A 20,951-nucleotide genomic window follows, 5' to 3' on the forward strand; every position below is an offset into this window, starting at 1 on the left:
CACGTTTTGCCGAAGGTTTGCTTTGGATTGTCAATATGCCTGTGGATCAGCCTCGTCTACAACTTTCAAGAGCACCTAGTTGGTCATGGGCGAGCGTGAACACTACCCAAGGCGTCAACTATATCTACCCTCTGACGTCACGCACCCGGCAGATGTTCCAAGACAGCATAAGAGAGGTCCAGTGTGTGCCAGTTGGCGACAAAACTGGCGCCGTTAAGTCGGGATATGTCCGATTGGGAGCATCGCTTTGCCCTGTGTATCTCCGTCGGATATGTCGAAGTTGCATGACTTCAAGAGGTCGCGCGACTTACACCATAGAATATGACGAGTGGCGAGCTACACGAAGTCCAAGTGTAACCCCTTGTCCTACAGATGACTACAAAGGGCTCGTCCTGGGAGATTCCACACCGAGTTTCTTCCCAGACTACAAGTACGACGATAGGGTTGACGTTGGTTTTCGGGTGAGAACGGATGGATACGCTTGCAGACATGCTCGTGTTTATCTGCTTCACCTGTACGATGGACAGTCGCCTTCATCGGATGTCATAACGGATTTTTTCTTAGTACTTACAAAGTCGACTCAGGCTAGTGGAGACCAGTTTTATGAAAGAATCGCCCTTGTCACTATCTCTTTCAAGAATTGGTCAGAGAGAGATAAATGGTTTGAAGGCGAATATCAGCCGAAGGCCGAAAATGAAACCGTTGTAACTATAACATAGTCTCGTCTAGGTCCTTCATACCCCGGTCTCAGTTTTCAGTTGTTCTCTACTTGGATACAATTAGCCATATGGCTTGAACACACTATAATATAGTAAAAGCTTGGAATAGTTACACGTACTTTTATTGTACTGGATATAGGGTAGGGCTAAAAATAGGCTACCAGACCATTCTCTTTATAATCAGCATTTTGTTCGCATTCATGAATGTACATACACATTACTGCCCCTGCACCGCGGGAACCCTGCAGGTGTTTCTGTTTGTCGTACAGTCAGCTAGTCCCACAGTATTAAAGGCGGGATGAAATTCGTGAATACCCCGCGCTCGCCATATCGATCTTTCCCATCTACATACCTCTATTTGCAATCCTCATGCCATTTGACATGGCCACTCTCGACGCATTGAAAGGGGCCCTCAGGCAACACTCCACTGCAACATCATCGCAGAAACAACCGCTAAGCAATGCAGAATATAGCGCTGGCTTCGATATCTTAGCGCAAGGCACAGGGTGGATGGTGTATCAGGACTTCATAATCCCTCAGCTGTCTCAACTGCTAGCGTCTCTCGTTAGCTCGCGATCTCACATCTCAGCGCTAGAAATCGGGCCTGGCCCGAAGAGCGTTCTAGGCTATCTGCCTGACCATCTGAAGCGCAAGGTTGGAAGATACGTCGCGTTTGAGCCAAACGGCCAGTTTGCCACGCGGCTGAAAGAATGGTTAGGCTCTTCTGGTGAGGCGGCTCCGTTTCCTTGCCTGGAAGACCCAGCCGACATCCATCCAATCCCATTTGCTCTGGACAGCGGCGCCGGTGATGGCAAAGAGAACTTTGACATCGTTCTCTTTTGCCACAGTATGTATGGCATGACTCCCAAACGCAAGTTCATCGAACGGGCGCTGGGTATGCTTACTAAGCAGCCAGAGCACGGCTTCGTGGTGGTTTTCCACCGCGACGGGACTTTGCGCCTCGACGGCCTAGTGTGCCATCGAACAGCTTCCTTTCCTACAGGGGTTGTCTCTGTGTCAGACAAGGATGAGGTGTTGGACAATTTCTCCTCGTTCATTGCAGGACACTCTATGCAGGATGCAAATGAGGACAAGGTGATCCGGACTGCGTGGCGAAAGATGTGTCGCACTCTAGGCCGTCATGAGGATTCCCAGCCGGACCATCTCTTGTTCAGTGCGCCTGATTTGATGGTGGCATTCAACCAAGGAGCGACCACACTGCCAGAGCTGATGGAAAGCGTTCCGTCATGGGAGCAAGGAGCAAGGGCAGTGAAGAACAGAGAGGCTCGGCTGCACCACCCAGCCGCAATCATGAGACCGACAGAGGTCCGACATGTACAGCAGTGCGTAAGGTGGGCCCTAAAGCATGAGGTCGGCCTGGTTGTCATCAGCGGGGGACACAGTGGCCACTGTCTCTGGCCCAACGTTGTGTCGGTCGACATGGGCGCTTTTGACCAGGTGCACGTTATCTCGAGCTCAGAAGAGGACGGAGCCGCATCTGGGCTCCGTTCCGGATCCCTTGTCATTTCTGGGGCTGGCTGCAAGACGGGAGATATCATCCGCGAGGCCATGGCTGCAGGCCTGACAGTGTCTCTAGGTTCACGGCCGAGCGTCGGTGCAGGCCTGTTGCTGCAAGGCGGCATCGGACACCTAGCCCGCCAGCACGGACTTTCCTGCGATGCCATTGTCGGTGCCGTTGTGGTCAGTGTGGCCACTGGCAAGACTCTCTGTGTTGGGTGTGTGCCACGCCAGCACCAGCCGGCTGGTGCCGTGCGCCCGGAAAACGAAGAGGCCTTGTTGTGGGCGATCAGGGGCGCCGGAACCAACTTTGGCATCGTGGTCAGCCTGACTTTGCAGGCCTACGCGGCTCCGAGTTATCTCGTTCGAAACTGGGTGCTCCCGCTCAGCGGCAGCCTCGAGGCCCAGCGCGGACTCGGCGATTTCGACCGGCTGGTTGCCAGGAGCCTTCCTCGGAACTGTTCTTCGGACGCATATCTGTACTGGGATGCCGACCAGCTGCATATCGGCGTGACCGTGATCGAGGCTTCGGTTCACAGGTCCTCCCCTGAGCCACCGGCAACCCTATCTATGGCGGTGTCAATAGATGAAGTATTGGGGCCAGAAAACAGCTTCCAGATTGTTGACGGTCTCGAACTGTTTGAGACGGAAATGTACATGTCTGGGATGCACGGTGGACATGGTGGCAAGACCTCTGCTTTCAAGCGCTGTCTGTTTCTGGGAGACATCGGCGACGTGAATATAGCCAAGATCCTGACAGCGGCCATCGAGACCCGTCCATCGGCGCTCTGCTATCTGCACCTGCTGCATGGTGGCGAAGCAGTCAACGACGTGGCAGCTGAAGCGACCGCCTTTGGCTGTCGAGATTGGCACTTTGCCTGTGTCATCACGGCCGTCTGGCCGCGCGACCAAGACGGTACCGAAGCCGCTCGAGCGGCCGTGCGGTGGGTCTATCGTGTCGCGATGGACCTGCTTCCCTGGAGCAGCGGAGCCTACGGTGCCGATCTGGGGCCAGATCCCAGAGACATTGCCCTCGCGGCCGTGGCTTTTGGACCCAACCGGCCGCGTCTGATCCGTCTCAAGCAAGACTTTGATCCATACAACGTGCTGGCCTACGCCTCTCCGCTGTTGAGGCCATCAAGGCAGCCGAAGCTCATTGTCCTAGTCACGGGCGAGTTTGGCGTCGGCAAGGACTATTGCGCTGGTATCTGGGCGTCCATGTTCTCTAAACAGGCCCCCCAAAAGCTAGAGGCACTTGTGGTCAGCATCAGTGATGTGACCAAGCGGGAATACGCAGCGGCCACCGGCGCCGACTTCGACCGTCTGCTTGGCGACCGTGCCTACAAGGAGCAGCACAGGCCCGCATTGACAAAGTACTTTCAGGAGCAGGTACGGCAACGACCCCGGCTGCCTGAGGAGCACTTCCTCAGCGTGGTGCAGGGCGCCATCGACGTGGACGTGCTTCTCGTCACCGGGATGCGAGACGACGCGCCGGTCGCCTTTTTGTCGCACCTGGTGCCCTACAGCCGCCTGATCGAGGTTCGCGTCGAGGCTGCCAAGGCGGTCCGGCAGGCTCGCCGTGGATGTGATGCCAATGACGAAAAGGACAACGGCAAAGACAGCAGCAGCAGCAGAAACAACCACGCTCCAAGCCTCGTCTTCGACAATGACACGGCCGGCAGCGAGGCCGCAAGACGTTTTGCCGAGCATCGGCTGCTCCCGTTCTTCCACGCGGACCTGCAACGGCTGGCCGACATGGTGCGTCCGGTGCCCGACTTTCCGCGACCGGGCATCAACTTCCGCCACGTGCTCGACATTGCTCAGCAGCCGGGCGGCCTGGCCCTGTGCACGTCTCTGCTGCGGACGCTCTTTGCCGGCGACTGGACCACCGTTGGTGCGCTCGCCTGCTGTGAGGCCGGCGGCTTCGTCTATGCGTCTGCACTGGCTGCCCGGGTCGACATCGAGCTACCCTTGGTGCTAATCCGCAAAGCCGGCAAGCTCCCGCCACCCACCGTCACCGTCGCCAAGGCGCCGTCGCACATCTCAGCGTCGACGCCCAACAGCATCAGCGACGAGGAGCGCATCGAGATGGGCCGACATGTGGTTACCCCAGACGCAAAGGTGCTGGTGGTCGACGATGTCTTGGCCACGGGACAGACGCTCTGCGCCGTGCTGCGGCTGCTGCGAGAAGCCGGCATCCCCGGAGAGAATATCAGTGCCGTAGCTGTAGCCGAGTTCCCTGTTCACCGCGGCCGGGAATTGCTGCACCGGCACGGCTTTGGTCGTGTCCGAGTTCAGAGCCTCTTGGTCTTTCCCGGTGTTTAACAGAGAATAGCTTGTCGGTTTTCTGACACAATGCAGCCAGCCTAGACTTTGCAGAGGTGTGATGCAGGATGCCCAGCAGACTTGTCTAATTATGTACCCTTGTGCAATACATTGCCGGAACCAATCTGACAAAGAACCCAATCCAAAGTCTACATACTCCGTAGACCCAGACGAGTCCTGGTATTTCAAGCGCCGCTTTTCGATCCTATTTTTGTTTTTGATTCCGATTCGCAATCGCAGTATCGGCGAAGCGAGGCCACTTCATGCGATGCAAGTAATATTATTGTCTCGTGATAACGTCACCACAAGGGGCTTTGCCCCGTACTAATCTCGCCTGTGACGGGAAAGAGCAGGGGACGTTCCGAGCTGTCACCTTACCCGCATTCCGTATCAATTAAAAGTACTCCGTACATAGAATGTAACTCTAACGAGGGGTCTTGATCACAAGTACTCCGTACGAGTACGAGTTATCACCGATTACGCACCTGTGGGTGGGGACTGGGCCGCTGCCTGCGCTGTTAATAGGAAGAAAGGAGGAAGTAGAACCACAGGAGGACAGCACTAAAGGACAACCATACTACGTCCTTTTCAGTAGCGAGCAGAGGGACTTCCAAAGCCATAGAAAGCTGATAGGGTCAACCGACACCGGCTCTGACCGGAGGCAAATCGCATCCTAGTTACAACACTTTTGGTGATCCGGCAGTCCGGTAAAAGAGAGATGTTCTGGGGCTTTATCTCTCCCGCAGTGGCCGTGGGGCAAAATCGTCTACGACGCCAGATGAAGTCCCAGTGGCCGGTGCGCTGGGAAGGGGAAGCAGTGGAGTGTCTTTCGGGCAAGAATACTCCGTAGATTTCAGGGGCTTGCGGATGGAGTTTGGAAGCTTCCACCGCGTGTAGCGGGGACTTGAGCCATACGATCGACACAAGGTTGTCAACAATAAAGAATGTATTTCTTCTTTCTCCGTATAAGACGAAAGATACGGAAGTGGTACATCTTACATTTAGCGTACGAGTACTCAAGCGGATTGGAGTTTGTGAGATCATAGTAATTACAACGAACCGAATTGTGGGCCCGTATCACTCTACAGGTAAAGTCATGGGGAAAAGCGCATTTACCGGCAGTGGAAATATCCCGTCTCGTGATAACTCCCGTATGTGTGGCTCAGCCATCACTACATTGAGCTTAGTACGTATGTGGCTAGGTAGTAAACTAGCTGCTGTGGGGCGTAAGCAAGTTGTAAGCTGTTGCAAGCCAAGCCTCTTGAAGTTCCCAAATCGCCCAAACCATGTTTAAAAGCTTCTCATATCTCACCTCGCAGGCGTTGGGCTGCTACGCCGTACACGTCATGACCCCTAAACTGGTTGATTGACTCTTCTGGCACGGGAGTCGGAGTAATTCAACTCGTGACGTCGGTTAGGCGTAAGATTAATTCACCAACTTACGACCATTGCCAGATTAGGGCCGAAGACTCATCAGCCGCAGTCACAAGGCCCAGAGTCATCAGCCGCAATCAAGCTAGGCCTCGTCGTATCTGCCAACCTTCTGTTTATATGTGCGCCGTACTCCGCAGTCTTGCCCAGCTTGGAAGAATTTTACTGTCGCATGTCTCTCCAATCTCACAACCACAACGCCTTACAAAATGAGCCATGAAACGTACAGCTTTTTTGCTCCTCGGCTTCACGAGCGCGACCCTCAAGCTTCCAACCACCGGTTCACGCTTACCACCGGGACCGGTAGCAGACTCATTCGCCTCCTTGCCGTCCCAGTCATGCCGCATGCTGAGAAGAGACAAGTAGACGCTCCCGTTCCGACCAGCCTGGCTAGCCACGACCTCAGCACAATCTCCCGTCTCCCGTACGAACTACACTGTCTTGTGTTCTCACACCTAGATGACGTTGCCGATATCGTCTGCTTGGGGCTCGTCAATCAATATTTTTGGCAGATCGGCCGGCAATACATGCACAAACACTACATGGGATTCTTCGGACGATGGGCGCACACAAACATCATCTGTACCTCCCAAAATCTCGACCCAAGCGAGTATCCGGACATGTTCCCCGAAGCAGAAATCAAGCGTCTTTTGGAACGTCCTAGTCACGATTATTCACAGGCCTATCACAACGCTTCTTTTCCAGAGGTGCCCTATTACCCCGCTAAACAAATGTACAAGCCAGATGGGACACAGATTATAATGTGCAGCGGTCACACAGGCGATACGGATGACGAAGATGACGGTTTCGACACCGACGAGGAACTCCCGTTTGAGTTTAGGGAATCTCTACGCTGCGGCCTCAAGAGAGATAGAGACATTTCTTTTCTGCGCTACAAAGCACAGCACCTGATTGAGAGACTGCGCGGGCGGGGCTTGGAATCAGATTGTGCATTTGTTCGCATGCAATCGGAGCTGCTCATCAGCGAAGAACTGTACTTCCCACAGGACCAGCCGTGGATCCTGCGCAACTGGACTGCCAAGCAGATTGTGCGTTCAGACGCCATTGCCCTTGCGCCGTGGCTCATCCACGGGCCTTGTACGCACGCTATTGGACTCGGCGAGGCCGTCTTGACGCGCATCTGCTGGGTCTCTGCCTCTAGGCTTGCCGTTCTGGACGATTCAAAAAAGGCCGACAAACTTGAGCGGCAACTTGCAAGGGGCGCGTGGGCAGGACACCGCTTTGATATCGTGTTGCGCGCACAACATGAACAACAGACCGGCGGCGTTGGGTGGTCTGATGTGAGCGAAGAGGTGGCAAAGGAAGATGCAGAAGTCTGGAAGGTAGTATATGGCTCTGACTGGCGGACGAAGTTACGTGACTGGCAAGCCGAGGCTCAGTTTTCTGATGATGAAAATTGGGACAGCAAAGGTGGTCCGTCTCCTGAATGCGGAAACTGTCGTTTCTACGGCTGATTGTCATAGGATATGGGATGTGGGAAAAATTATGCAATGTTACTGTAATATTATATAGAGATGGGCATGTCAGGATGCTGGCTCGGGGATTGAGAAGGAGTCACGGCGTTTTTGTGAGAAAAGGTCAATTAATGCTTGAGACGGTCAATTCGAGGACAGTAAAACCGCACTGCAGATATTGACTCATCATGGAAAGCCAACAGCTCAAGACCGTAGGCGCCGTTGATAAAAAGACCGCGATACGCAGACCCGGTCGGTGTTCTTTGACACAAACCTCGGCCGAGGAAGATAGACGTTGGAGATAAGCCTTGGCGCCTTCGTTGGTTGCGGGCGGTGCCGGACACAACGGCTGCGATACAGTGTTAGGAGATAGGCGACAGCCAACTGACCTGACAATATATTACCAGTTGCATACAGCTTTCACGCCTGCGACTTGTGAAGCCGACGGCAGCATTGCATCTGTTCCAGATCTGTGATTACTCATCACTGTCAGCATGTCAGCCAGCAAGAGCTTCACAGTCACTCCAATCGAGAAGTGCTCCAGCAGCAAGACGGACTTTGGTGTCGTCATTGCGGATCTTGACCTTAACAACATCAGCGGTTGGTACTCCTGTGAGCACGAGCAGATGTCCAGGCACTGACGGCAGCATCAATGCAGACGAGGATGTCCAGGCACTAAGCGACGCCATCTGGACACACAAGCTCGTTGTGGTAAAGGGCCAAAAGAGCCTTGCTCCGATAAAGCAATGGGATCTTGTGCGGCGCTTTGACCCGGCAGCAGAGGAGGTGCACTCGCACGGCGACATCAAGGCCTTGAACAAGCCCAACAACATGCTGTCGGTGAGAGCTCATTTCCAAGTCCGCCTCAGCTCTCTTGACACGCATTGCTGACAGCTGTCCGGCCGAGCCAGCGTGGCGGCCAGGTGTATGCGATTCCCGGCGCGGAGAACATTCGGATCGTCGGCAAGGGCTTCCTGGGTGAAGACCACTACGGCCTCAAGAACCTGACGGTGAACCGGAAGCCGCTGCACAGCTTCCATGCCGAGGAGCTAGCGCCGGACGAGTTCGACCGCGGCCACACGCGCTTCCAACGCTGGCACATTGACGCACCGCTGTACGAGCGCGATCCAGCCTGGTTCACGACGCTGCGCTGCGTGAAGCGGCCGGTGACGCAGCCAGGCCTGCCGCCGCTGACGGTGCACTGGGACGACGGGTCCGGCCAGACGATGGCGACAGAGCCAGGCCTGACGGCCTTTTTCAGCAACGTGCAGGCGTACCAGCTGATGAGCGAGGCCGAGCGCCGCATGGTCGACCATAGCTGGGTTGAATATGCACCACATCCGTACACCTGGATGTCCAACTGCAAGGGTCGGGCCAACGGACTCGGGCTGGAGACGCAGGGCCGCGAGCGTGCCCTTGCCGACCTCGACGCCTTTGACCCCGCCAAGGTCAAGACGTACCCGATGGTCTGGCTGAACCCCGTCACTGGCGAGCGTGCCTTTATGGTGCACGGCCTCGCTGCCCGTCGTCTCTTTCTGCGGTCGTCGCCCGAAGAGGAGCCGCGCGTCGTCGACGATGTCGCTGCCATCCGCGCCTTTCTGCACCCGCTGCAGGAGCGCGTGCTGCGGCCCGAGTTCATCCTCATCCCCACCGTCGAAGAGGGCGACATTCTTATGTGGGCCAACTATCAGATGTTCCACAGCGCCATCGACTACCCCGACGCCTTTGGTCCCCGCTCCATGCACCAGGCCAACATCGGCGCCAGCAAAGGCCCGCTCGGCCCCGTGCCTCTTCCCATACAAGTATCAGCTTAACCGGGCTGCTCGTGTCAGCTCGTGTCAGCTTAGTCGGCTTAGCTCGTGCGTCAACGCGCACGGATTCGTACGGACTTGTACATAGTGACGGGCTGGCAGTACGCTGTACTCCGTATATCGTAGGCCTCTGCTTGATCAATAAAGAAAGAAAAGAAAAAAACGCATTGGGCTGTGGATCGTATCCGCTCGGAGTCGACGCAACTGAGGGGGGGCTTTGTTGGACAGGCCGCAGTGGACCTCTTCTCTGGTGCTCTTTTTTTTGTGGCATTGTCTGGCGAAACCCATCGTGATCCTCGCATATTCTCCACTTTCGGTGACAGTCTCTGTTCATTCATCGTTGAAGCGTTGCTCCTTCCCGTCTTCTATTTTGTTGTCATTTTTTGTCAAAGTGCTCCTTCCTCAACATGTCCGTAGCTGCTGCGCTGGTCGTCTTGGCTGGTTTACAGAGTAGTAAGCGTGTTACAGCGTGTATTACACTAAGCCCCTGCTGGAAACGCTGCAAATCGCTTGCAAGTGTTTGCCTTCCCGTCGTCAAATCCCGTCTACACACGTGGCTGGCTTCTATGCCCGCAGACCCTGGCGTGAGAAGCAGGAGGCAGGAGCATGCCGTGGTCTCCGCTTCTGCTTGACTTGGGCGAATGCGACAGGCGTCGAGGATGGATAGCTGCCCAAGTGGCACCGCCAACAGCCTGACAGTCGCCCTGACCGCCAATTGGACCCACGTGACTAAGGATGACGTGCATAATCACGTGCGGGCGCAGACAGAAATCGCGAATGATTTCGGTTTATCGCGTCCTCCTACACCGTCCGGTGGCTCCTTTTTCAGTCCTCGTCACCGCTGTTTTGTTTGTGCTGCACTCATCTGTATTATCTGTGCAGCATCGCCAAAGCGTCTGGCCTGCTTCGTTTTGGACGTCTCGCCGCCGCGCACGCACGACGACGAATATCGATTAGGCCAACCCGCTGCAACAATAGCAACAACACAAAGACGAGAACGACGAGAACATCCCTGATACTACCACGAGCGGTGTCCACATCAACATGGATAGTAGTGCCTTTGACTACCTTCAGGGTACGATACCATGAAGCGATTTCCGGCCCCCTCCCATGTCCTAGCGGGTGACCCTCCCCGGCTGACCTCGTTTGCTCCCTTCCCCTTTCTAGGCCTCCTCCCCGATCCGGTCCTGACGCTCCTCGATGAGCATGTGGTGCGTTCCGACGCGCCGCTTCACCTGGTGACACGCGCCGTCGCCAGCCAGCTGACCGCCGCTGCCTCTGCGACCGCTGCTGCCGCCCAGCCGTACACCGCCTCCATGACGGCGCGGCTCGTCGCCGCCGTGACGCCGCTGCTAGACCGCGCCGCTCGCGCTGCCTATGATGCGCCCGATGTCGTTGTGCTGGGTGCCGTCTTCGTCCTGCTTCTCTTTGTCCTGCGTCTGCTCTCGCTGGTCCGCCGCCTGGTCGCCTGGTGGACGCGCATGCTCTTCCGTCTGCTCTTCTGGTCCGGTGTCGTCCTTGTCCTGGCCGCCATGTGGCAGCGTGGACTCGAGCAGTCAACCCAGGATGCCGCCGCGCTGACCGGCCGTCTTGTGGGCTATGGCGCCTTTGTGCGCGACGTCTGGCAGTCCGAGTACCACCGCTACCAGCAGCAGCAGGTCCAGGCCCAGGCCCAGACTCAGGCCTACCGCGTGCCGTCAGGAAGCGTTGGCGCCAGCCCCGGCAGCAGCTGGTCTCGCCAGTGAGAAATTAGAGAAAAAAAAAGGAAAGACGAAAAAAATGGGAGGATTCATGAGCACGTTTGGGGGATTTTTATGGGAGTTTTGGCGTTATGGAGAGCAAGCGAACACCGGGTGCAAGTTTTGCCACGTCTTCGATCCATCGTCATCGACAGACCTTGCCACGAGTTACGATGGAGAGCGAGTTGGCAATCATTTCAGAGACGCAACCTGGCTTATCAACGCTCGGGGAGCGCCCCACAGTCCTTTCCGTCAAGGACACGCCTACCACACATTGCCTTCTATCTTTGCACATTTGCACTTCTGCACATTTGCACACGATGCGGCCTTGGATCGTGTTCCTGTCTAGCCCAGCCGTTTCCTTGAACGCCACCGCTATGCACACACATATGTCTCTCTATCGTGAGAGAAAGGCTCTCTCACCCAAAAATTGGACTCAAAGACCACAAGTCCCAACAGCAACACTACCCCCCTTTCCCCCACCCCCACCTGGTTTGCATTTCATGCCCGAGCGCAAGCAATTTGCTGTTGCATTAGCCGATGGCCACCCTGGTAAATGAGCAGTAGGTCCGTTCGTTTGATAGTATCGAGATGGTGCCCATATGGCCCATATAGCCCATCCAGCTCTTCTTGTCGGCCTGCTGTGTTGGTATAATGAGAGTATTCTTAAAGCCTTCCACCCTGTGAATGACAGTCCCTTGTTTACACGTCGTCCTCGAACTCCTCTTCCTTCAGTTCTTTGGGCTCCTGGGCTTCGTTGAACTGGATGCAATCGTCAATGTAGCTGAGGATCGCACCGACGCTCTCTTCGCTCGAGGCTTCGAGCTTGAGGTAGGAGACCATGCTGAAGCTCTCAATCAGGTTGGCAACGGCAAGATTGAGCCGCCGAAAAGACGCGCCGCGCATGAGCTGCTCCTTGTCGTTAGGGTCGACTGAAGCGAAGACATCCGAGGCAGCGACAGGCCCAAAGGGCGTCACAGACGACGTCGCCGCCGAGTCGACAGCAGTAGAAGAGCCTGCTGTTGGCGCAGGCGTCACGTGTGCAGTAGCGGGATCGTCCTCGAGCAGACCAACGTCGGGAGTGAGGAAGCGCTTGAGGTCTTTCTTGCGGATTTGGCCTTGAACGAGGTCCATCTTGCTGAGGATGTTGAGGTGAGGAATCTCGAGCATGATCATGGCGCTCATGGCGCTGAGGGTGCCGGCAAAGAACTTGGCGCGATCGACGACAAAGGTGGCCTCGAGGAGGTAGGCGGCGCACAGACGGATGTCGAGGGCACCGGCGCGCGTCAGGAAGCGGACGAGCGCTGGCAGGATGGGCACATGGGTGTACAGTTCGATTTGGCCGGGCATGTCGAAGATGATGAGGTAGTCCTCGGTTAGTGAGTCGAGGGCCTCAGTCAAGAAATCGAGGTTCTCCATCAGAAACTCGAAGCAGTAGATCAGCCCGCCGTTCGGACCGAGACTCATCTCCTCCATCACATCTTCGAGCGAGATAAGTTCGCGGATGTCGAGGTCGGGTGTGTGCTCAAAGGTCTCGGCTGCCGGGTCAAGGTTGACGTAGAACGCCGACCGTCGGTTGAGCTGCAGGTGGGTAATGAGCGCTCCGCAGAACGTGGACTGGAGGTTAGCGGGTTAGTGCAAGGGGCCAAACGCGCAGCGTCCACAATGCGATCAGCTCCTCTGGCTGTGAAAAAGGCTGTCTACAAGCCAGAGCCTCAGCAGCTTCACTCACCTTGCCAGCGCCCGCAGGTCCCATCACCATAACGCCAAACTTGCTCATTATGTGTGACTGTGCTCTATACTCTTGGATTATTTGTATTATGATGTCAGGAGGCGCGTGTGGTGGGCTGCAAGTAGTTTACAATGTGACCGTGGCATGCATCGGCAAATGGGACCTGACTTTTTTTTCTGCCCTCCATCACCAACTTCGCAGCCTTCTGACGTGAGTGCTCCACAGTGGGGTCCAGTCGGCGGGAATCTTTTGCTTAAATAAGATTTCAAGGTGGGGCCTGGAAGCAACACATCTCAGCTTCAATATGCCCGAAGTCGCCGAATCCAGCATGCGCCGTAGAATTGTGTGTGCATGAAAAAAATTAGCGGAGGCCGGTAACCTTTAGTGCTTGTTGCCCAGGCAGGCATGAAAGTCATATCTGTTTTATTTTGTCTAGATTGAGGATTTCTTGTTGAACAAATATATGGCGGTCTAGGTTATTCTTTTCCATTTTAAGTAGGTATTTGAGTTTAATGAATGTAGTCCGTGAACTCGTTCATTACCAGTCTCAAGAGCAGGCCTATCCATCAATACCAATCGACCTGACTGTACGGAGTACAGAGTAGCATTTCCAAGGTAGATCTCTACTCCGTAGAGTTCCAAGAACACTAAATGAACGGTCTCGATGCAATCGCACTTCCTTAGGTCCCGACTTTTACCATTATCCTCATTCGCTAGTAGTAGTGAAGAAATATTGGCGATCCTCAAAGTCCGGTACAGACAGTCATCTTCAAACATTCTCTGTTACGCAAGAGCCCACCTGTATGTCATGCTACGCAATACGAAAATTCGCCTGCAGCAGTGGATGCAGTGCCAATAATAGTGGAATCCGAGGCGGCACAAGAGGGCCAAACCGATGTCAGTACTCCGTACTCCGTAGGCAAGGCCGGTTGCTCTGTTCTGCTAGCGCGGATTTGCGTTTCCTACTATGTGCGGAGTACTCCGTACTCCATAGCAAACGTCAAAATCTAGCTGCTTCAAAACACTCAAACGGCATCTGTAAATAGTAAGGTATAGTGTAATAGCCACCTGATTTTGAAGTTAGACAGTTCATGCAAGCGCATTGACTCAGGTTTGATGTGCGATCATAAGAAGCAAAGAAAACAATACGCGTTTCCTTGACACATTGAATACTCCGTAGGAGTGGTTCCTCGGCATCCAGCCATTGCTGGCTGCATGCAATTTCCTCAAAGTGCTGAAACGGCGTTAAAAAAGAAAGATAACCAGGCCAGTAGGACGTACTCGTACATGTGCGAGAGCGGGTGCGCACTGTGCTCATATGAAAATTTGTGGCCTAAGCACGGGAATTTGAAATATTTATACGATGTATTTTATATTACGAATCCTGCATTGCCGTACTCCGTATAACAACAACCCGTTTATAAGGTAATACGATCGCTCCGTATTCGTAGAACACAAAGTTGAGCTCATGCGAAATTCGGAGCGACAACACTATCATGCCCAAGGCGTCCGCTACCAGGAAGCCAACGAGCGGCAAGGTTGCACTCGTGGGAGGGCTTGATTAATACGGGTGACCCAGGGACTTAAATACTCCGTAGCGATCAGTGTTTAATGAAATACCGAGAGCCACTACGGAGTACACTAGTGGCTAACAGAGGCCCTCCGTAGATTAGCATGTTATGGACAGGGGACAGGGAATATAGTTTCGATAGTGATTTCTGGGCGGTACGGAAACAAAGACAAAACTCACATACTATGTACTCCATGTGTTCCGCATAAATGGCCGGGAAACACATTAAATGACGAGTCCATCAAGTGGATGAACGGCGACAGTTCTTACTAGGATGATGATGATCTTATAAGCTATTGCCTGGCGATACGGAGTATTTGTAGAAAAATACGAAATCTAGACGCGATTCACTACCGAATTTAGATTAGATGCGTCTGCAGGTACGAAGTCCCCTGAAACCAAATTTACTCCGACCTACGCAGTACGGAGAAATCGTACGCAAGAATGGCCTGGGAGCCATGTGCCGATTTCTATTTTATTCGAGATCGCGAGCGGAGGAAATACTCTGGGCCGTTGCCGTGTTAATTTTATATCAAAATTTATGCATATAAGCACTATCATGCCTCTTTGACTGTGCCCTTATTACAACATCCGGTGGTAATCCTGCACCATGGAAAAGTACTCCGTAATTTACAGGCGTCAAACCCAAATGATCGCTGTTTCATTTCGCCCATTGTGGCCTGGGAAGGTGCCACGGGTTGCTGGGTACAATGAAGCGTTGTTACCTTGGGTGCGACAAGCAGCAAAATGGTCTTGTTCTGGCTCCTGCCATTTTTCTTGATACTGTCGCACTGGGAGGCAGCGGGTGGATCGAGACTGCAGGCGCCCCTTTCCCCTTTTACACCGGAGTATGTTACTGTTTGTCCAGTCCCGGTCCAAAACGGGCTGTCCTTTGGGTCACCCCTGCCGCAATCGCAGCCACACGATTATCAATTTAACTAGCCCCGACAGCACATGCGCTTCCTTGCATTCCCTTGCATGTTGCAACGACATTCCCCAAGCCAAGACAGAGACTCGTTCTCATCGAGGACCAGCCTGATCAAAGACAAGTGAGGCTATACCTGATTGGCCCGTTTCAGTGGAACCGCTGCCCGCTAAACAGACCAGGTTGCGAAGCTCAACTAAGAAGGCGCCGGGGGGAGGTTTAGAAGGGTAAAAAAAGGCGGGAGCCAAGAGGGAAAGAGCGCTGTGCCGAAGTGGAAAGCGGAACGCGCAATCAGAGAATCTGAAGGCGAAAAAACGAAACAATCAGCCACTTCCGCGACTTCTCACCGTTCAGCGCCTTCACTTCTTTCACCGATCTTTTCGCGCCCCACGGACGAGGACAGCTCAGATGAACAAGACGGACCGGACTACGGCGCATTAAAAGTCAAAAGGCGAAGTGCCGCCGGACATCAGGACGAAGGAGGACGCCGGACAACCAAGAACACAGATAAGCACCATAACTACGAGCAAAGTTACCAGAACTACAAACACCCGACATTGAGGTTGATCTGCAACTTCCGCTGCTACCTGGCCACTTGGATCCCTGTATTGGCGGAGCTCAAACCGAACGAGACCTCTCGACCCTCTTCTCTATCCGCGACCACCTCGCATGTCCAGCCGAAAGTCCATTCGCACACCTACCTCCTCGATGCCACTCGCGACCTGCAAACGGATGCCGAGGCGATCCTGAACCTTCAGTCTCTAAATCATCACACCTGTCGATCGGCGCAGCTGCTGCATCGTGTGATCAATCGCCGTTTCTTACCCGCCTCTCGGCGTGCAGGAGGGCAACTCAACGGAAACGACCGCTTAGAAAGCAGGTTCTGTGGCTGTAACATCCTCGCACTGCCCTCGCCCTTTGCACCTTGAGATTGTCCGTCACGAACACTCCTTGTCTCGTATCTGCCCCGTTCCACGACAGAACCGCCCCTGGGGCCCCATTCACCCACTTCGAAGGGCCTGCGTCGCTTTTCCCCTATCCTTTCGTGCTTTCTGGTTACCACCCTTTTTAAAGGCACGGCTCATCCTTGCGGCGGGAGCAGGTCCAGAACAAACGAAAACGAGACGCATCTGGGAACGCGACAAACGGCTATCAAAGAAAATCATCGTTGCGGAACAGTACAAAAAGAGAGGCCTGTTGAGCAAGAGCGAGGTGGAGCGCTCCTCACCCTCCTACCCTCTCTTTCTCCCGACAGCCGTACCTCTCGCCCTTTAGATTTCCTTCCTCCAATTGCCGCCAAAATGGTAACAATGGAGTCCCGCATGGGATCCCTCCCGCAGCCGTACACGTCACTACCCGCCTCGCCGACGTTGACGAATCCCGATATGATTCTGCCAGATTACCCTGACTACGATCGTTCGGCATCGCCTAATCTTGATGGGGACAGGCACTCCCAGCTGATGTGGAAGAACTCGCACAATTCTTCCAACTCCGATCTTCAGCAGCTCTTTTCTGGCGTCCACGCTTTTACCAACGCACCCACTACTCCCACTACTCCCATCATCTATGGAAATGGCACAATGCTCTCGGATATTGGCGAGGTCACAGAGGTTGAAAGCACTCCAGGCAAACCGTCTCCCAACTCGATTCGACGTAGAGGTGGTGGCGCAATGGTCGCCTCGCCGTCGTCCTCTCGGTCGGCGTCGCCCTCCCCATTGCCTCAGCACATCCGTCGCCAATTCGATAGAGAGGGTTCTACCGAAACACCCCGCGCATCTTCGCCGACTGCCGGTTTCGACGACGCGGGCGACAGCAGCACAGGCACGGTCCACAATGTGGGCGGCGGCGTTGGTGGCGTCAAGCAACGTGCCAGACTGCAACAGCAGAAACTACAACAGCAGCAGCAATCGACCCAGGATTGCATCCGTCGCGACTCCATAGATAGCAACAGCACAATCACCACACAAGACCAGGCTGGGCTGTTTGCTGATTTCGACGATGCCATCAGCGTCGATGACAGCGTCTTCCAGGGCGATGATGAAGAGAGTGTGGCGGAATTCTATACCGACGAGTCATTCTCGCCCCGGGAAGTGCATGGCGTTGCCAGCATTACTCCGTCGTCGCTGCTTGCAGTTCCCAGCCAAAGCAGTGGTCCAGGCAGCACCCGCACGAGCGATGAAGACGACCGTCGCCACTCCACCGCATCACTCAGTCGGCGTGCCGAAGAGATCCTTGCCAATGCGAAGCGGCGACTGACGGTATGTTTCCGCTCAAATGTTGGAGAAACTGCTATAAACTGACTCGGTCCCAGACTATGGAAGACAATCTGACTCGCGCTCGGAGCACCTTGCACGCCACGGCGCCTTCTTTGGGCTCAGTTCCGTCTGATGGTTCTACACCCTCCCCGAGAACCCCAGAGCGTTCCGCTACCGCCTTTGCCGATAACCGCCCATACGATGCCACCTACATATCCAGACATGCCCGCTTGGGCAGTGAAGGATACACACCATTTGACAATAGCAATGCACAAAACGCCCTTATTCAAAAAAGATCTGCGAGCGCTCTCGGTGCTGCCGGTGGGTACCGCCCACCCAGGTCCGGTGCCGCTCAAAGTATCGCGCAGCTGCGAGACAGCCTCGACAACGACTACGCCCGGGAAGGCTACGTCAAGGCGAAGGAAACGCCATTAGAACCGCTTGGTGAATATGAGGATATCGAGGATGCCGGCAACCAGCCCCAACAGAGCCGAAATAGCGCGCAGCTCGAATCGTTCCTCAGCCCCACGTTTGGCACGTTTAATGGCAGCGGCAGCAAAGGGTTGACGCGGTCTTCGTCCGTCACGCAGATGCGTGACCTCAAGCACCAGATGAAAGACCTTAGGGGTAAAATTTCATCACTGCGTGAGCAAGCACGAGTCGATAGCATGAAGCGGAGGAGCTTACAGAGCTTACGGAACCCTAGTCCGTTTACATATGCTCGAATAGATCAATGGTATGCGGATGCACAACCGAATCAGGAATCCGTCTCAGAAGAGAATGGCAGTTCCGAGCATCCTACCCGGGATGGTTATGTGTCCAATGGGAACGAAGATGGTGGAATGTACCGAGACACTGTCACGCCAACCGCCCAAATATATGGTGATACGGCTGTGGCTGAGACAACTACCAGCCACTCGGGCAGCGCAAGAAGCAATAAAGACACGGGCGATGAGATAGTCGCCGGTGCATACAGTGATGCAGACGACCACACGACGAAGCTCAGCCGCCCGCACACCCCAAAACACCACGCCACGAATTTGCCCCAGATGGAAGACACTACTGGGGACTCTCTGGAGAGCGACGCTTTTGTTGACGCTCACGACGCTGATGACATGCGAACCGAGGATGGTTGGGACGAAGACGACGTGGCAACACCTACGGCTAAAACTGACGAAAACAGCCGTCTCCGAGGACGGCGAACGCCGGACGACGATGAGGTATCAGTAGCAGAATCCCAGGATGTCGGGTACGAGAGTGAAGGCGGCGAATCGCTGTACCATGACACAGTCCAGCACCAAATCTCGCACGAGGACCGGGAGGATGCTTTTGACTACGAGCACTTCATCCTGCACAGCGCCCTCGGCACCATCAGCCAGCAAAGGCTGAATCGTAGCTCGCGCGGCAATAGCTTTAGCTCGGAAGACTCGGTCGAAACCACACGCGGCCCAGTCGTCGCGACTACGGATAATTTTTATTCGAATCTCAACCGACGAGGCAGCATGAGCTCATTCGAGTCGTTCGCCACGGCTACTGAAGGGCGATCGAGCCGTGCGAAGCAGGAGCTCTACGACGATGAAACTGAAGAGTCTTCTGATGCCGAGTCTCAGTATTACGAAGGAGAAGGAGGAAGGGAAGGGAAATGGGCTGTGCTGACGGCAAAGCCTTCGATCTCAGACTTTCCTGTTGTTCCTTCTTCCACCGCAGCGGCCGCCGCATTCAGGGTCCCTGTTATTGCCGAGAGGAAAAGTGCGGAAGAGCCGCGACAGATGCAGCGGCCTGTCGTGCCGTCGCAGCCTGCCACGGGGCAGCGGCCGTCCAGCAGTGCGGCTAAAGCTGGACACCGGCCGTCGGTGTCATCGTTTGAGTCGACGGGAACGACGCGCAGCTTTCCACTAGTGGGCCAGGGGCGACTGATTGGCAGCAGCGGAAGCAGTGGCAGCAATGGCAGCAATGGCAGCAATAGCAGATCGGCCTCGGCAGCTGGCGATGTCCGGGGTGCGACCCCGTCAAGTCGCACATCGTCAGACAACGAAGAGCTCAAGAGTCTATCCAGAACGATTCTCAACGAAACGGCAAGCATTTACGAGCAGGCAACGCTGGTAATGCCTCGCCACAGGCGACCGAGGAGTCTTGACAGTCAAACGAGTGAGTCGAACACGGAGCTGCGGGACCGCGCGAGCAACAACAACAGCAGAAGTGGCGCTGTGAGTCAGATGGACCAATCTGAAGCGCTAAACGCGCTGGACAAGGAGGACCAGTACATGGTACAGCGGCTGGTGGGTAGCTTGGGCCAGTGTGTCCTGGGGCTGACCGAACACGGCCGCGCCAGCGTGGAAAGCCGGATATGTCGACGCCGAATTGAAGCGGCACGTCGCATTCTTGAGGGACTAGACCCCGTGTAGCCAGATCGCACGACGGGAGTTAGTTTGGGTTTATTTCTTACAAACTCTTAATCTCCTTTTGGATAAAAGGCCAACGTTTTTTGTTAGTGATGGGACGGCTTGCAAGGAGTTGCAATATACGGATTGAATACCTTTCTACTTTTCATTTACTTCCTTTCTCATTTCCTTCTTCTCTTCTTCTCTTGTCTTTTTATCGTTTGTACTTCTCTCTTCCTTTCTCTGTTTCCTACTTTTACCCTCGTTTCCTTGGATCTGGAACAGGACATTACGAGTGCCTTTTTCTCATGCTTGACGAAACTCACGACACGAAGGGGACGACGTGCAGCATGACAGAATCCAGCTCTTCGTCTCTGTCATACTGTTTCTCGCCCAGGATTCTGGAGACATTTTTACAGCTTCGATACCCTGCCTTTTTTTGTTATTTTTCATTTTGGGATATGATATGTATTATAGTGTTCAGTGCAAAAGTTGTCTTGCTATTGCACAACTTGTGCTTTAAGTTTTATCTGTTCGACAATTGCAACACGGAGCAACCTCACTCCTTATTCTATTTATGTGCAATAGCAGATGGCCAATCATGACTTTGAAGACCTGGGTGAGTAAAAAGAAAACCCTTGGAAACTTTTACCGTGGTAAGCAAGGCTATATCCAACCTTTCAGCGACGATGGCGTCTGCCCCTGCCAACCGGAGATTCATGCCGCTCATATCAGATCTCCACCGTTGACTGCATTGCCTGACACATTTAGTATACCAACCGCCTGTAAGCCAGACCTGGTAACCTCGATCACCAGCTCTCGGGGCATTCTGTGAGAGATTGCCCTTATATTTCTACGGTAAAAACGAATGCTCATAACAGGGGATGGCATGCACCTAGAACAGAGACGTGCGCCTGTCCTGATATGACTTGTCATACTGACTGATTGGGGAGACGTCACAGGCAAAAGGCAGATTCGACAGCTATATAATAAACGATAAAGACTTACAACAGCCTGTACGGCCAACTCTAATAAATTCGTATACAGACGAGCGTTCCCGCCTCCCGAAG

The 20,951-nt window shown here is 54.3% G+C and overlaps 6 protein-coding genes across 6 annotated transcripts; 5 read left to right on the plus strand and 1 right to left on the minus strand.

Moving 5' to 3' along the window:
• Nucleotides 1-1,088: 1,088 nt before the first annotated feature.
• Nucleotides 1,089-4,562, plus strand: CMQ_1683 (6-hydroxy-d-nicotine oxidase; the record flags this gene model as incomplete). Its single annotated transcript, XM_014318762.1, has 1 exon — nt 1,089-4,562. The coding sequence occupies one exon, from the start codon at nt 1,089-1,091 to the stop codon at nt 4,560-4,562; it is 3,474 nt and encodes a 1,157-aa protein (XP_014174237.1).
• Nucleotides 4,563-6,202: 1,640 nt separating this feature from the next.
• CMQ_732 (uncharacterized protein) lies at nt 6,203-7,468 on the plus strand (the record flags this gene model as incomplete). The annotated part of the gene is made up of 1 exon (XM_014317811.1): nt 6,203-7,468. The coding sequence occupies one exon, from the start codon at nt 6,203-6,205 to the stop codon at nt 7,466-7,468; it is 1,266 nt and encodes a 421-aa protein (XP_014173286.1).
• A 494-nt stretch (nt 7,469-7,962) lies between these two features.
• Nucleotides 7,963-9,282, plus strand: CMQ_1498 (alpha-ketoglutarate dependent xanthine dioxygenase; the record flags this gene model as incomplete). The annotated part of the gene is made up of 3 exons (XM_014318577.1): nt 7,963-8,068; nt 8,127-8,308; nt 8,380-9,282. 3 exons carry the CDS (start codon nt 7,963-7,965, stop codon nt 9,280-9,282), a joined length of 1,191 nt encoding a protein of 396 aa, XP_014174052.1.
• Nucleotides 9,283-10,323: 1,041 nt separating this feature from the next.
• Nucleotides 10,324-11,024, plus strand: CMQ_594 (uncharacterized protein; the record flags this gene model as incomplete). Its single annotated transcript, XM_014317673.1, has 2 exons — nt 10,324-10,354; nt 10,447-11,024. The coding sequence occupies 2 exons, from the start codon at nt 10,324-10,326 to the stop codon at nt 11,022-11,024; spliced, it is 609 nt and encodes a 202-aa protein (XP_014173148.1).
• Nucleotides 11,025-11,720: 696 nt separating this feature from the next.
• CMQ_1436 (uncharacterized protein) lies at nt 11,721-12,798 on the minus strand (the record flags this gene model as incomplete). The annotated part of the gene is made up of 2 exons (XM_014318515.1): nt 11,721-12,635; nt 12,751-12,798. The coding sequence occupies 2 exons, from the start codon at nt 12,796-12,798 to the stop codon at nt 11,721-11,723; spliced, it is 963 nt and encodes a 320-aa protein (XP_014173990.1).
• A 3,748-nt stretch (nt 12,799-16,546) lies between these two features.
• CMQ_1060 (uncharacterized protein) lies at nt 16,547-19,905 on the plus strand (the record flags this gene model as incomplete). Its single annotated transcript, XM_014318139.1, has 2 exons — nt 16,547-17,503; nt 17,557-19,905. 2 exons carry the CDS (start codon nt 16,547-16,549, stop codon nt 19,903-19,905), a joined length of 3,306 nt encoding a protein of 1,101 aa, XP_014173614.1.
• Between the last annotated feature and the right edge of the window lie 1,046 nt (nt 19,906-20,951).

The sequence above is a fragment of the Grosmannia clavigera genome (genome assembly GCF_000143105.1).
Source record: "Grosmannia clavigera kw1407 unplaced genomic scaffold GCSC_140, whole genome shotgun sequence".
Taxonomy (NCBI): domain Eukaryota; kingdom Fungi; phylum Ascomycota; class Sordariomycetes; order Ophiostomatales; family Ophiostomataceae; genus Leptographium; species Leptographium clavigerum.